This window comes from Parasteatoda tepidariorum, chromosome 1, assembly GCF_043381705.1.
Source record: "Parasteatoda tepidariorum isolate YZ-2023 chromosome 1, CAS_Ptep_4.0, whole genome shotgun sequence".
NCBI lineage: Eukaryota > Metazoa > Arthropoda > Arachnida > Araneae > Theridiidae > Parasteatoda > Parasteatoda tepidariorum.
The window spans coordinates 29,846,048-29,862,548 of NC_092204.1; the positions used below are offsets into that span (position 1 = coordinate 29,846,048).

At 29.9% G+C, this 16,501-nt stretch overlaps 1 protein-coding gene across 2 annotated transcripts in view; it reads right to left on the reverse strand.

The window, feature by feature from the left end:
• Positions 1 to 364: 364 nt before the first annotated feature.
• Positions 365 to 16,501, reverse strand: part of LOC107448249 (cilia- and flagella-associated protein 276) — a 70,584-nt gene continuing 54,447 nt past the window's right edge. The window contains exons 1-4 of one of the 2 annotated variants that reach the window (XM_016063381.3): positions 12,691 to 12,802; positions 7,060 to 7,262; positions 3,906 to 4,018; positions 365 to 565 (exon numbers count right to left, since the gene is read on the reverse strand). In XM_016063381.3, coding sequence (XP_015918867.1) covers positions 492 to 565; positions 3,906 to 4,018; positions 7,060 to 7,262; positions 12,691 to 12,708 — 408 coding nt within the window. In that variant the 5' untranslated portion in view covers positions 12,709 to 12,802 and the 3' untranslated portion in view covers positions 365 to 491. Of the gene's footprint in view, positions 566 to 3,905; positions 4,019 to 7,059; positions 7,263 to 12,690; positions 12,803 to 16,501 lie in introns of those variants that run through there. The other variant, XM_071178157.1, reaches the window with a different exon arrangement.

Sequence of the window (16,501 nt, forward strand, 5' to 3'; positions counted from 1 at the left end):
TCGATTCGAATAAAAAAATTTTAAGGTAAATTTTCATTTATAGTATTCATAATTTTTGTGTATTTATCATTTTCTATTTAATATCTGTACAATCAAATGATTCGATATTTGTAACAGCATTTTACAGCCACCCTGTAAAATAAATCTCATAGATACCTGTGAAGCATCTGCACAATCACTTGACGTAATTTTAAAAAATTTGATTTAGACCAGGTAAACATCTGTAAAATATTGTACAGTTAAAATTTCAGACATTTGTCACTGGAAGGACACTCGCATTATATTTTAAAACGCTTGTCTTTCAACGATATTATTTACGATATTTGTGCTTTTACGATGGCTTAGCAGAAATAAACATAGAAAAACCAGAAAAAAAGTATATTTTTCGCCACAATAAAATTTTTAATTTTATATTCGTTTTAACTAATCACATAATCGGATATAATTTTTTGAATCTTTGTATTGAACTGAGGATTGGCTGGATCTGCTTTTCAGGATCGATAAAAGTTCCCGTTTTCCTTTTTCCTGGAATATCCATTATTTGACTGCGAACTGTGAGGACACTCTGGAAATAGAAATAAAATTTACAAAAAATACCTGAAGCATCCTCCAACAACGTCTCTGTTAACTAGGATTTCGAAGTTTCAATGGAACGTTTTAGTTAGTATTTTTTATAATTGCATTCTGAAATTATTTGGTCTATGTTTGTTCAACCATCACTGTATTTAAAGTATTATAGAAGCGAATATTGCAGTTTTAAAAAAAAATTTCTGGATGACATTTATTCTGAGTGTAGGAATCAAGTTTTAAATACGTGAATTTTCGATAATGACTATATAATGTAGTAGATTTATTCCTTTTTCCATTCTTGTTTAGAGATTTTATCCGATTGTGAATAAGTTTTTCCTCTCCAATATTTTCAACTGAAATTCAGTATCCTGCCCAGAAGGAGTAAATAGAAAATTTTGATCAAAAACTGCGTTTATTTTAAGAACGTTCGAGCCTTGAACAACGTTGATATTGCCTTTCATACAAAAAAACAACGTATCGAAATGATTTCTAGTCAATATCATGACCTTAACAGCATATTCTGGAGAACTATAACTTCGTTATTAAAAAAAGAAATATTCAAATACTGGTAGCATTGTCGCATTTTTTAAATATTTTTTTTTTGGTAAATATGTTAAACATCAGATTGTTGCTGCCTAAATACATTAACAGTGTTTTCGAGGCTGTTTTGCCAATGAAAATACGATTAGCCATAGATGGCGCCACTGGCCATAGAATTCTTGGTTATAGATGGCGCCACTGGAAAACAAGAACAATCGTACCCCCTCTGCCTAAACAGGCATACGTCAACAACAACAATGAAATTAAAAAAATGTCACAGTTTTGGTGCCTTACACTTGAGGCTAAACTATTATTCTAAACTATATATGTGCTAGCTTGCGTAAAGAATTTTCTAAGCTTAAAGACGGACAAATAAATTGAATATATTAAGAGTTATTATTTTTTTTAAAAAATCACCGATGTGGCGAGATTTTTCGAAGAAAATTATTAAAATCGGTAGATAATTCTGAATTTGTGTACATTTTAATGAGCCCAGATAATGCAGCGCTGGGGTAGATTTTTAAATATTAAAAAAAATTAGATCTGAGATGTTTTTTCAAATCTGTGGCTTTTTTTCATACTTCTGTTTCCCGTTATTTTCAGAATTAAAATGAAGGATGCTAACTAATAACAGTTGCAAACTCAGGCCATTCATGAAAATAACATATTATCCGAACAAAAGCCATGTGGTGATAGAGCCTTAGGAAAAAAAACAGCCTGTAGCTTTACTAGAGTAAAAACATAAACTGAGAACACATCTGTCGTGGAGTATGAAAGATCCATACTGCTGTAAACCTGACAATATCACTAGTAGAGCCATGATGGCTCAGTGGACAGAGCGTTCGCCTTCCAATGAGTGAATCGGGTTCGAATCCCATCGATGGCTGGTCGATACGAATTCCGCATCCGGCCTGCACCGATGACAGTGCTAACGTGAAATATCCTCAGTGGTAGACGGATCATGGGTTAGAGTCCCTTTGCCGTCAGAATAACCATGGGAGGTTTTCGTGGTTTTCCTCACCATGTAACGACAATGCGGTTTAGTTTCATTAAAAAGTCCTCCGCGAAAACCAATTTCTCCCAATACTTGATCAAGGTGTTCCCTTGTCTTCTGGACTGGGTTCAAAATTACATGGTTACGGAATTGAACATTAGCAGTTGTAAACCCGAATATTGGGTCAGCTGTTCAACAACGGTTATAAAATTTAAAAAAAATCTCACTAGTACTCAGCGCTCGAACATACAGCTGACCTTCATTGATGTCTGGAAAGATGTTTGACACTTTAAAACTGTCTTGCTACTTGGAAAACATCTTAAGATAGTTGAGCAAGTAACATGTATAAAATTCAGATTTTATAAAATAGCAAAGGTACAATCACAATTTAGTAAGCATTAAAAGTGTCCAACAGTCGGTAAAAACGACAACATTGTCCAGCAGTAGGTATGGAACTTCGAAACTCACTAACCTTTAAGGATATCTGGCAGATGGTCACAAACATGTGAACTGTCTGGCTGTTTCAGAAACATCTTAAGTAGTTGAGGCCCAAATAACATGTATAAAATTCAGTCATATAAGAACTAGTTGAACAAATAAGGTATGTTTTGTGACATTATTTTTTACTCTGAATGGAGTGAGATAAATTCTGAGACGATGGGACTAATAAATTAGAATTTAAGCATCTTACATTGCTACACAGACAATTGAGGTATTGTTTCCTACATATTTTCTTTTCATTTAATCGAATGCAACTGAATTAGAAGAATTAATATTTAAAAAAATTATTATTATTATTTGTATTATAAGTTCTTTCTTTTCTTTTTTTTTTCGAATTGCACTTGTTTCTTAAAAGAAAATTTTCTTTGATTTCTTAACTCCAATCATTTAATTCAGAGTGAAAAATTATATTTGAAAATACATCTTACATGTTGAAATAGTTTCTGCATAGCAATTTAAAATGCATACAACCTTTGAACTAACTCTTCGATTGACTTGTATATATTTCAAAACGGATAAAAGGATTCCCTATGCTTGAACTATTAGCAAACATAGAGAAAGGCATGGTTTTGATATTCGATTTTAAATTTAACTTAATAAACTGTGTTATACGCAGATGCACAATGCCTAAAAAAGTGTTTTATAATGTGTATAAATAAATGTGCAAAGTAAAAAAAAATTTAAGTACTTGACTTTTATGAAATTCAGTTTCTCAGGAACTATTCGACCGATTTTGCTCAAATTTTGTATTTTGCCATATAAATGCCATTGTTTAAGATGAAACAAAAAATTTTATAACTTACAATTCAAAAGTTTTTTTGACCATTCTTAAATAAATCAATAAAAAATAATAAATATTCACTAAAAGTTATTTTTTTGCATAGAATTATCTTTCGATACACGAGTCTTATAATTGCGTGTAAAAAATTTTCAGTTCGAAATATGCGAAAAATAAAATTAACATTAAGGGGTCCAAACTTTGGAGAGCTCTCCTAACCAAACAAATTGGGACAATATTTTAGATATTGCGGCTACCTCCTATATTTTGGGGGTCAGAAATCCGTATTTGTCGAAGAAAGGTAAGTTTATTCAGAGAAAGTACGTTTTTGGCTGTGATTTCATAACTTAAATTATCGTCCGCACTTATTAATTAGCATATTTGAGGTCATCCCCTTGAGCCATGAAGATTGAGTTGTAGAACGTGAATGCTATCATGAGATCAAAAGTTATTCAATATGGTCAACAAAAAAAATTTTTTTTTTGGCGCACTGTACATCGGCCTTGATTAAAGGTAACTCACCTATGGCCAGTTTTATGTGATAATAGTGCTCGATGTTCCCATAGAAAGGTGCTGTTCTCAAAGGGTGGTCAAAGGGTCGTTTCTCTGAGAACTCCAGAGGTCGACAAATGCACCTAAAATATACATATATATATACACTTCATACATATTAGTGAAATAAGTGAGTGACCATGTAAATAACAATCGATTTCTCTGGAATCATTTTTCTATGAAATTTCATTGACCAAAATTGTTGTGGAAATGTGGGCATATTGTTTAATAATTGGATCCAATAATCAATAATGCGGGAGTGGCAAGACACATTAGGAATTCGATACAAGTGCAAGTGCTACAGTTCAAAAAGCAAAGACAACGCCTTTTTGCAATTTTAATGACAAGTTTCACAAACAGCTTTACATGCTGCAGAAAATGTTCAAAATTCCCATCTGAAACAAAGACAAGGGCTTGCTGTAAATCTGCAGCATGTAAAGCTGTTTGTCAAACTTGTCATTAAAATTGCAAAAAGGCGTTTTCTTTGCTTTTTGAACATTTCCAGGCCTTCTGCAATGCTAGGAGATTCGTCGCCTTCAAGTTAATTGAACTGGATTCTGTATATGCGGGGTGCCCACTTAATTCCACATGCACTTTTTGAGTGACTGTAGTCTTAGCTATAAAAGCGGTATCTAAGTATATATAGCGGATGTGGGCTACATGATGCTACCTCTTACAGCAACACCAGCTTAAAAGCTCAAAGCTAAACATTCTTAACTTGAAGAAGAGATTGAAAAAAGTGGGGTAGTACAAACCGTAATTTATCATTCGAAATTTCTCTATATATATTTTGGCAGAATGGCAAAACTATGTTCCACTTTCATGTGTAGTCGCATGACACAACACTTGATAGTTGACGAAAAAAAATTTTTTTAATTTTTTTTTTAATGTGGAAAAGTAAATTTGTAATTTGCTTTTTAATTGTTATTTTTATTCATCGTTTTTAATAGTAATTATTGTAATGAGTCAATATATTCATTTCATAGCTTAATAGTCACTTTTAAATTGCATATTCCTTTCATTTTTTAGGCTAATTTCTCATTTAATTTAAGCATCTGTTTTTGATTTACTGAATAACTGAATGATTAGACTGAGGAAATGTGTTCAGAAGTTGAAGTAAAAAAATCTATAAAAATTTTCTTTAACTTATAATATACTTTTATTTTTATTGTAACTTATTATATTTGCACTCTTATTGTTACTTGTAAATTTTCATTATAGAACATCACTATAATTGTTTCCCTTTTTTTTCTCGGTAAATGTGCTCTAATTTTTTTTTTTTTATTGATGACATTAATTGAATCTATGAGTTCGTAAACAGATCATTTACAGTGGATTTCCTATGGAGATGATTTGTTTTCGGACTCATTGATTCAATTATAACTACTCTTTTTAACATTAATAGAATATTTTCCTCTAAGGTGTGATAAAATCTTTTTCAAACTACCAAAAATACTATTACTGTAATACCTGTATACATTCTAAAATCTACTATAATAAATCTAAATTGAACCTCTGTAGTTTTAATTTTTTTGGTTCAGCAATTATACTATAGGAAAGGTAAATTAAAATTCGAGATAAAGAGCATTAGGAGCCTCAAAATTTTTAAATTGCATAATGCAGTTAAATTTGAATGAATAATATCAATACATGTTCAATATCAATTCTATATTTCAATAACTGAAATACTGGATAAAAATACTTTAAAATATTTGCTCAAAGTTTATGTTTAATAATTATTATTATACTAATTTGATGTTTTACCATAATTGGAAACTTGCATTTGCCTCAAAAGTCTTTACTATTAACGTTAGAAACAATGTTATACAGAAACGTAAGAGTGATATTTTAAACAAATAAACAGAAACATCAGAATAAAATTTAAGGCAAACTAGATTTCAATAAATATGTTATTATTATTAAAAAAACATTGATAACGGTCTTTCATTTTATATTAAGGAACTTAAACATTTTACTGAAATATAATCATCAAAATTTTACGAACTGATTGATTTACATTTTGCGAACAAATTACGAAAAAACGATGTAAGGGAGGAGCTACAAAGGGACTTAAAAGAAGGCGTTGTCAAAAAATCGAATGATTTCAGTTCCAGCAGTTTTATATAAGTTGTTTTCAAGCCCCCTGGAACTCACAGGTGGAAAAAGTTGACCTCCATAAAATGTCGCTTAAAAGAATAATAGCACAGTATGTTACAAAAATGAAAATATTTATGATTAGCAATATGCATTTAAAGAAACGAAATATACGTACACGAAAGAAACGTATACATTCACAAACGTATACATACACGTTAAAGATAGGTATACATTTAAAAAAACAAACAAAAAAGGAAAAAACTACTAAGTATTTAAAGTGTGTGCATATTCCCAAATTAAATATCAAAATACCAAAATATTAATTATATCCAAACTTTTACGTTTGAGGATATAAAGAAAATAAATGACAAATTGAAATTGGATCTTCAACACAAGAGAAACCAAACAAATTATCTTAAATGGATGCACCAGCGTCAACAATTCTAGACAAATAATTAACTGTGATAACAGTTTTATGATTTAAAAAATCATTAACTTTGGTGACACCATCAGGCATAAAAGTTAGCAAATAATGCTGTGGATTATCAGAAACAGAAGATGGTTTGCATTGGGAAGGAACCACAGGTTTCCCGAATTGCTGTCCCAGTTCCAATGTTTAGTGTTTTTATAAGTTCTCGAAAAAATTCTGCCAGAAGCATTGTTTATTAAATTTGTTTGTGACAATTGGCAGGTCATTTGAAGAATTCAACCTTTGATATTGGTAACAATTGAGCATTGCATGTCCTTTTTTGTTACAAAATTGACAAATAGGTGGTTTTCGAGAGTTTTAATTTGCTCCCGGTAGGTCATTTTTTGTTTTTGTGTGTTTTTAATCAATGGACAATCTTTAATCTTTTGTTCAGCTCTACATAGAGAACAAGAATTTACAACCATACTAAATAGAGATGACAACTGTGTCACCTGTTCTTTGAAAACTTGAATTTCTGTAATATAATATAATATAATATAATATAATATAATATAATATAATAACATTCAACTAAAAACGTTAAATATTTATTCTTACTTTCTTCGTAGGGTTAATGGTTGTCTGACAGAGTCTTTTTTAGTAATTGGCCAGTCGGCATACTGATTGAGGGTGGCTGCCATTCTAAAATCGAGAGAGTCAGTGAACGAAGATTCTAAATCGAACTTCCTTAGGGCAGCCAGAGTGGGTGAATAATAGAGGCGGATGCAAGGATCTTCATCATTCAAATTCAATTTGGATGCCTATTTAAATAGGAAAAAAAAACACCAGAGTATCTTATGAGAAATAAAAAATTAAAATGTAGAATTAAAAATTGAAAATATTCGTGCAAATTTAAAATTGCAAACTGAAGTTTAAATAACGAATTTAAAAAAAGCAGAAACTTTTTAGAAATTTAGCTATTTGTATTGGCAAAAAATATTGCAATTATTAACATATATCTCTCGTTTAAGTAGTTATTAATAGAATAATGATAAAAAAATTTTATATAATCTAAATATTTAACCAATAATATCATTCAATAATATGTGAAAAAATATATTTAAAACCATGTCTCTCGTGTTTAGGTAGATATTCTATTGTTCTATTTTTGAAATGCACGTATTATAAAAAAAATCCTTAGCTTCAAAACTATTATTTCTATTACCTCAAATTGTATCTCAAACAATTCAGTACAAAAAGTTTCATCAGAAAATGTATCGCGCATGTTCAAATTGCCCCTACGTAGCAATACATGAGTCTGGTCAAAAATAGTACTTTTAGTTTATTAAAGCACCTTATATACTTTTGTATATAAAAGCACCTTAAACTATTTGTTCTATTGACTCGTGCATAGTCTCATTCTAATGTGAAAAATTACACTGGAAATACTGTCTGACTTGCTTAGATATCAGCATCAGATGCGTAAATATATATCAGTGCAAATTTGTGTATTTTATCTATAAAACCTTTTTAACTTATAATCCGATCGTTTCCGGATTGGTCTCATTCCATTCAATGTGAAAAATTACATCGAAAATAATTCCACACTTGTCTATCTAGAAGAAATTTAATTCTCCCTCTTATATCATTCCCACTTCCCTCAAAAAAAGAGAAGAGGAGAAAGACAGTTTTCAAGTATAACATAACAAAGCCTTTTGTCGAAAAAAATACATTAAATATGAATTTTTCAACAAAAAAACACTTATTTTTCATATAATTACTGCACTAATTATAAAATAAGTGTAAATAATTTGCAATTTATATGATGATCCATGCTTTTAAATACTTCATGAAATTGGATTTAAATAAGAACATTATTAATTAAATATTATTAGAAATAGAATAAATGCATAATACTTTTAATATGATAATCTGCTTATCATCAAGAATTTAAAATGATTGAGAAGTAATAGTTGCGGTCAGGGAACAGAGCGTGTAGGTTACTAATGGTACGCATTGCCCCCAGTGGTATGCATTGATTAAAATAAAAATCTTCATGCACAAATATCCTAAATAGTCATTTCCATTAATTCAAAATTTTTAATGAAACATTTAAAAAGAGCGCAGCAAAACGTTTTAGAAACCACCATTTTGAATGTGCGCCATTATTGTTCTGAGCTAAATCTAAGATGGCCTTTTATCAAAAATTATAGCTTTACATGTGTGGTACACGTGTACAAATTTTATGATTCTATCATAAATGGCGCGATTTTTTTACCTATCTGCAGTCCTGAAGTGACATTATCAGAAACCATTATTCTGGGAAATCCATGAAAATAAAAGACGTCCTTTAAAAGTTTAAAAGTTGTACTAGAAGTAGGTGAATTTTTCAAAATACAATTGTCTGCCCATTTAGTTTGAACATCAATGCGTAATCAAAAATGATGACCTTCAAAGAGGCCAGTCTAATCCATGTGAATTCTTTTCCACTTGTATTCTGGATCGACCCAAAGGAGTATTTCAACTTTTGGTGAATTTTTCCAAAGTTTGACGCAGTCCTCACAACTGTTTAAAACATTTTCAATATTACAATCGATTTGTCTGGCTAGTTTTTTTTTCCTTCATTTTTATAATACTGATAAGTTTTATTCAAATTGTTCTAAAATTGAATTTCTGAGATTTTTAGGACTGGAACGGAGACAGGAGAACCTTCGGACTTAGTTTGTAGATATTCGATGATTTCTAGTAACTCAGATTCATTTGCTGTTTCCTTTGCTAGATGAGAGTCAAGCTGGAAATGTGAAAGAAGGATTCAGAATAAAAATCACTCACTTCTTCGTTAATCAAAATATCTGCTGATATTGAATCTAGTGAAATCAGTGTGCGTGATAAGCAATCGCCATTTTCATCTTCTTTATATTTCTTAAACACGACTTTGTAATAAAAGCCTAAGAGAACGGCGCATAACGATGCACAATTAATAAATAACGTGTCATTTGTGGTAAAGATCGATACTGTCTAAAATTTCAAGTGAGTTGTTCTTTGTCCGTTACCAGTGTGAAGCTTCTTTCATAACTACAGCTATAAAACTTATTAACTGCGAAAATTATTGCTAGAGCTTCTAGGTCTAATTCACTATAGTTAATTTATGATATGTCAATGATCTAGATACATAGCAATAGGTTTCTCTTATTCATTAATGATATGGCTGAGAACTACAGCTATTCCACTCTAAACTTACAACCTACGTCAGTACAAGAAACAAATTTGGATCAAACGGTACTAAAACAGGGTGACTGCACATTCTAGCTTTCAATTTTAAAAAAGCTGATTCACATGAAGCTGTTCATTGAAATCTTCGATCCTTCTACAACAATCTGTGAAAAAGGTATGACACTCTTGAAAATTCGGGGAGAAAACTTGAGTAATAAGTGATCATGTATAGAAATCTTCAAACTTCATCCACATTTGTAGGTCTTGGTATTTCAGAAAAGCACAAATTTTATACGGAGATTTTAATACTTGATTTTTCTCAATGATGTATTCTACATATTTAATTCACGTTTGGAAAAATGAGCATTTATTTTTGTTCACACGCAGATTGCACTCTGAAATCCGTTGTAATCATAGTCTCATATAGTAAGCACATTCGTTTTTAGTTGCACCATGGACAATTATGTCATCAAAATATGGTTTAAAATTTCGTAAACACTATAATATCTGTGATAACAATCTATTGAATTCCAAAAATCCAAGACCAATATTCCTGTTTTCGAGTGTCAGTTTCTACTTGATAAGAGATTGATTTACCTGTAAGAAAGTAGTAACTAAAAATGGCTGAACGTTTATGCAAGATGCTGAGACTTTAGATTTTGCATTCTAAGTCAACTAATTTAAAGGGTAACCAACTTTTAAGTGATTTTGACAACAAGGCTGGTGTTGAAACAAAGCTAAAGACAATTTTGTGAAGGATGATACGTTCACCAAACCCTTAGATAAAGCATCTAAACCTAAACTAGACTCGACTGAAACTGTCACTATTATACAACACGCACGTTTAACGTACGAAATATTTCTGTTGGGAAATCTACTGACATAACATCTGCTTTAATTGTGGAAAAGAACAAAATAAGGCGTGAGAAACTTTAGCTTCCCATACAGCACAACTTATTCAGTAGATGTCCAGAATTCGGCCACATGATCCATTAGACATCAAGGATCAACTATCGACGTCTACTACATAGATATAACTTATTTTTGGATAATCCACAATGCTGTAAATACAGATGTCTTATAGATAACTACGGTAGACGTAATGTGGATAATATTTACGGTGGATCTTAGAAGACGTCTATGAAGCAACTATCAAAAAACGTTTCTTAGGATGTTTCTCGTAGATGAAAATTGGACGAATTATTGAAGTTAAATGAATAGCTTGATGAATAAACACATTTAGTGAATACTGTTTACATTTTGTTACAAATTATACCTAATGCGTTTCATTTTAATTTGGCATCAAATATTTACGATGCGTATAGCACAAAACCAAAATAAGAAGAATAACAAGAAAAGCAATCCCAAAATTACGAATGAAAGTTGTTAGAAATTGCGACCGTTTCTTTTAGACTCGCATGAACAATATTTACTATTCAAGTAAGTGCAAAACAACTCGCCTTAGCTCATTTTTTCTGTTCCCATAACAACGATTGTTTTTTGTGTTCTAAAAGCATCAATATTTAGAGTAGGTTATTACACTACTAAGTCCTAGTACTTTTCGAGTTTAATGTGATAAATGAATAATTTACATGAAAAGCATCTTATAAGCTAATATACCATTTTATTGAGTTATTTTCAAGAAGTTACATTTGTTAAGTGTCTATCGTCTGTTCATCATTGTTCGTCTATATTATGTATTTGTAGTCAAATAAATGCATTAGAGTAAAAATATGCTCTTTATTATTGTGGTTTCTGAAAATATTGACGAGTTAAAAAAATCTCGAACACAATATCGAAGATTATTCTTTAAAGCTTACAATGATTTTGATGAAAAAGAGACTAATTTAAACAGTGATGACAGGTTAATCTAACTTTAATTTATTGAGCAAAAAGCGACAGGAAGATAAAAAACAGAGACAATTTTAATGCTTATGAAGTTCATTAAGAAACATGCGAGGCAGAATTTGATGAATCTGAAACATATATTGATCGTTGGCAATTTTTTGGAACAAACTTATAAAATTTGTAACTTCTGATGAAGAAGATTCTGCGTTTGGTGTCAAGAGAAACCTTGCTACGTTATCCTAAAATTCAACACCCAGTTTTTAGTGGAGATATCTGACACTGGTTAAATTTTTGGAAACAATTTTTAAAAAAATGGTAAAGATCCCAATTCGGAGAATCATGATAAATTTTCGTATCTATTACAAGCCATACGGGAAAGGGATAGCTAAGGAGTTGACTAAAAGTTTTCTTTCAAATGGAGATAGCTATAGAAAAAACCTATAGGCCAATTTAAAAGTAGATTAGGAAGATAGGGAGATATTCAATCAAGTTTATGTAAAGGATCTACTTTCCTTTGTTTTCCAAAAAGATTACAATGAAAAAAAATCACTGAGAGGGCTCTATGATTTGTAAGAGACTAAATTACGTAATATGGAGTCCAAAGTGAAACCAGAGATAATTATGCATCCATGCTGTTTCCCATCAAAATCAGAAAACACGACTTCATAAAAGTTTATGTTAATAATGTGTATTTTTTATAATAAAATATTTTATGTTGTATCCAGTTTTAATGTAAATAATATTTAGCGATAAAATCAGGAAATTTTGTATGCTTCTGATTTGTAATTTAGTTTTCAAACACATTACTTCTCTAAAAGCATGATTACTCTCTATCGGTCGTGATCGATTATTTACTGTGTTTCACTTTGTTTGATTAGTTCAGAGAGAGTGAAAGACAATAAGGTTCCATTAGGATAATTTATGCAGAAAATGAAGCAAAATTCAAGTTTCAAAGTAATTTATATAATAATTAAATACATAAACAAGAATGAAAGATATAATTTTAACATATTTTTAGAGCAGAAGATATTAAGGCTTTATAGGTGAAAGTATATAGCAATATTTGAAAAATATAACGATTAAATTACTTTTCTCATCATATTTTTCAAATATTGCTATACGAATCAAGTGAATGTCATTGCATAAAAAGGTGAAAAAGACAATAAAGTTATAATTAAACGAGTTTACCTTCTTTAAAGAGTTCATTTCCTGAAGAGTCAATACAATATGAATTTGGAAATATTTATTGAAAAATCTATTCTTTCAAATTCAATCATTGTGGAAATTGAATGGATCTTCCCATAATCAGGCTTTTAGCTCAGTTTTGTAAAATATTTGTTTGAGATATATTATGTTTAAGTTATTATTCCAGTTATTATGATATTTAAGTTATTATTCCAGGAGAAAAAAAATTATAAGAGTATGGTGACTGAAAATGAATGATTTATGACTTCAGTAATAATTATCATTTGTTTTGTTTTTCTTTTCTTTTGCATCCAAAAATTAAAGTTAAAAAAATAAATCATACCACACGCCTTTTTACACTAGAAAATCATTACAATATTCTGTTTCAATTTCAAGTCAGCATTTCTAATAAAAAGTAGGCGTTACTCTAAATTTGCACTCGTTACACTAAAATTAGAATCACTGAATTAGAATTATAGATATTACCAGAATTCTCCATATACATTAACACATTTTTTTTTGGCTTTGAGAATTTTTATATTTTTTGTAAGCAACTTATTCATTGATTTAAGTTTGATATTTGCTCTTCTGAAATGACTTAGTGTCTGTTTTCAATACTGTTCTGCATAAGTCAAAACGAACACGAAGTATTGAGTCGCCTCACTTAATACGTTAGTAGGCGTTACTCTAAATTTACTTTTACTGGAAGAAATGCCTACAGATACTAAAAATAAGAAACTGTAAGTATTTCTAGTTGCATTAAACTTTCAGTTTTACGCAAACACATTTTAATCGGCTTTGAGAATTTTCATAGTATTTCTTTTAAGCAACTTATTCATTGATTTAAGTATATATATATATATATATATATCCAAAATCAAAGTAGTGCTTTGGGGACTTGAATTTGTTTTAACACTGTGAGGTCAGCTGTCCGTGTGGTTGCTGGATAATTAGTTCAAGCACTTTGCTCGAAGAAATTAAAATACGAAATAATAAGAAGCAGCTCACTCAAAAACTTTAGCATGCTGGCTGTAGGTGAGAAGGAAGTCCACCAACCAATCCTGGAATCGCATAAGTTTAAGATCCGCCCAGTTTATTAATCACCGGACTTGGACGTATTGTTATCAAAGGATTCCTTGGTAATATCGCGGCTAAATTATATTTACTATTGTTTTTAATATTAGCCTTATTATATATTTTGATATTACTTCACAAGAGCTGTTTTCCTACAAAAAGCTTATCATGCACGGAGTGGCAGTCGATGTTAGTAATGATAATGCAATGTTATATGTAAAGGACAAATGTTTTTAATTTTAATTGTTGCGTGGGAATATATTATATTGTCACTCATAAAATATCTAATATTTTCTCAATAAACAACCAGGGATGCAAACTGCTTCTCTTTCTGCGAATGTTTTAAGAAATTGGTAGTATACATTAAATAGAAAAAATTTAAGAATAATTACGCCCACCCTTGAGTAACCACGGAATAAATACACTTAAGTTGCATTTCATATGATGCTTCGCATTTCTGATGTGATTTTTGAGGAAAAAGTACTCAAAATGAAAAATTCTAAACTAAGAATAACATAAATTTCGTTACTACAAGAAAACACATTTTTCCAAAGTCGAGCAAGTTGACATCTCTGAGAATAGTAGAGCATGGTAAAAGAATGTGTTTCTATATAAATGTATTAACTCTAGGAAATCAAAATGTTAATCATTCAACAGTGTTAATTAAAAAAAAATTCAACATTTTATTTTAATCATGATCCAAACATAACATCAGTTGCTTGAGAAATATATTTAAACAATCCTAATTATCTTTTCATTGTTCGCAATATTTTGCTTACTGGAGAAATAAATAGATAGTTTCTTATGTGATGTCTTAATATTTTTAAACCAATTAAGTATAAAAAATGCAGTTTTTTTTTTCAAATACGAACTACTTGTTAAGTGGCGCACCATATCACATTCAATTCCAAACCAGGACTTTTTTTTTTTAAATTCATTCGAATGAATACTAGGTGTCTTCATTTTCGCAATACTTAGGGTGGGTAAGGAAGAAGGTGATAATATATCTCAATTTAAGACGCGATACTTTAACGTCATATGTTTTTAAATATTCAGTCAAAAATATAAATTAAAAATCATTTTGATATGCATCTGTATTTATCCAAACGAAATTAGCGTTAAATTTGCAAACCTCACAAACGAAATATGTAAGGTCAAGTACTTGTAAGATTGAAGCACTTGTAAAACATTTGTTTCCAAGTGTAATTATGTAGAAAGAAACATGAGTATACAGAAGAAAACATGTGTACCACCCAGCAAACGGGGAAAAAAACCATCTTCTGATAATTTTCTATATTAAGTGCCTAGCACAAATCCTTTGCTGTTGTTACTAAAAAGACTTTGTTTCATCAAAAGGCACTATCTCTAAAGATATTTCAGTAATCTCAAAAGAAGAATTTTTATATTATTTTCAGACATATTTTATTCTGTAAATTAATCCCTCTAAACATAATTTTTTTCCTCCCTGGTATAAACAGTATGCGTGAAAATTACACAGTCCTATTGTCTTTTTAAAATAGAATTGCCATCGTCTGTAACAATTACTTTTGCTTGGGTCAAGTGCTTTAATTGTCCTTGTTTGAAAAAGGTTTAGAAACTTATACATTTATATTTCGTTAAACTTATGTAAAAAAGTTAACTTGCCCACCGTTTGTTATAAAATCCCCTACCTGAATTAGGTAAGATCAAAAATTTGCATAGGCGCTATAAATTTGTCGCAGAGTGTAGTTATCTGTATAAAAAATACATGTTCGAGAACACAATCTTACCAGTAATTAAAATAAAACATATTTTTTGAGTTTTCCGTTTCGCATCAACTTGTATACTCATCTTACACTGAATTAATTTAGCGCTCAGTCATCCTACATAGTACTTTATCTAGTAGTTACGATGACTGAGTTATTGAGAAAGAAGTTGATTGCAGATATGTAATTGATAAGTGACGCGAAAGCAAAGAGATGGGCAAAACTGCTACTTTTCAGTCACTGTTATTTCTGCTACTGGAACCCAAAAGTAACAGTGACAAATAGCAGTGACTCTTATTATTTCGATATAGATTTAATCGATGTTTTATATCGATTAATCGTTTTTATTTATAAAAACTTGGTATAAATTAATCGATTAAGTGCTTTAGTTAATAATCGATATGATTAGTTTTTAGTTAATTTAATCGATATAATATTTTTATTGTAAAATTAATCGCTGTAATTAGTTTTTAGTAAAATTAATCTATATCATCAATTTTTAATGTAGTCAATTAAAATAATTAATCTTTATACTGAGTCATTCTTATGGAAAGAGATAATTTTTAATAATGTATATCGCAGTACGCAATTTAGTAGTATGGTTTTTAATAACTAATATGGGACCTTATTTAATTCTTGTAAAATGTTAAAATAACAAAATCAAAGCTTTTATCTCAGATAAGATATTAAATTAAAACTCATAATTCTTCTCGTTACTAATATTTTCATAATGATATTACAGTGAAAATCTGATCTCAAAATTTTTGTAGTTGAGTTATTGGCATTTAAAAACGATGAATGATGAGATTAATTCAATATTTTATATTATAGAATACTGATTTCTTCATTAAATGTACAGTAAAATGAAAACTTAATCGCAAGTAAATTTTTAGTAATGTTGTCAAACAAAAAATATCACCGTATTAATGAAATTCTTCATAGCTTTTCAAACTTTTATGAAGATTTTTTCTCCTTTATAAAAGAAAAGAATGCGT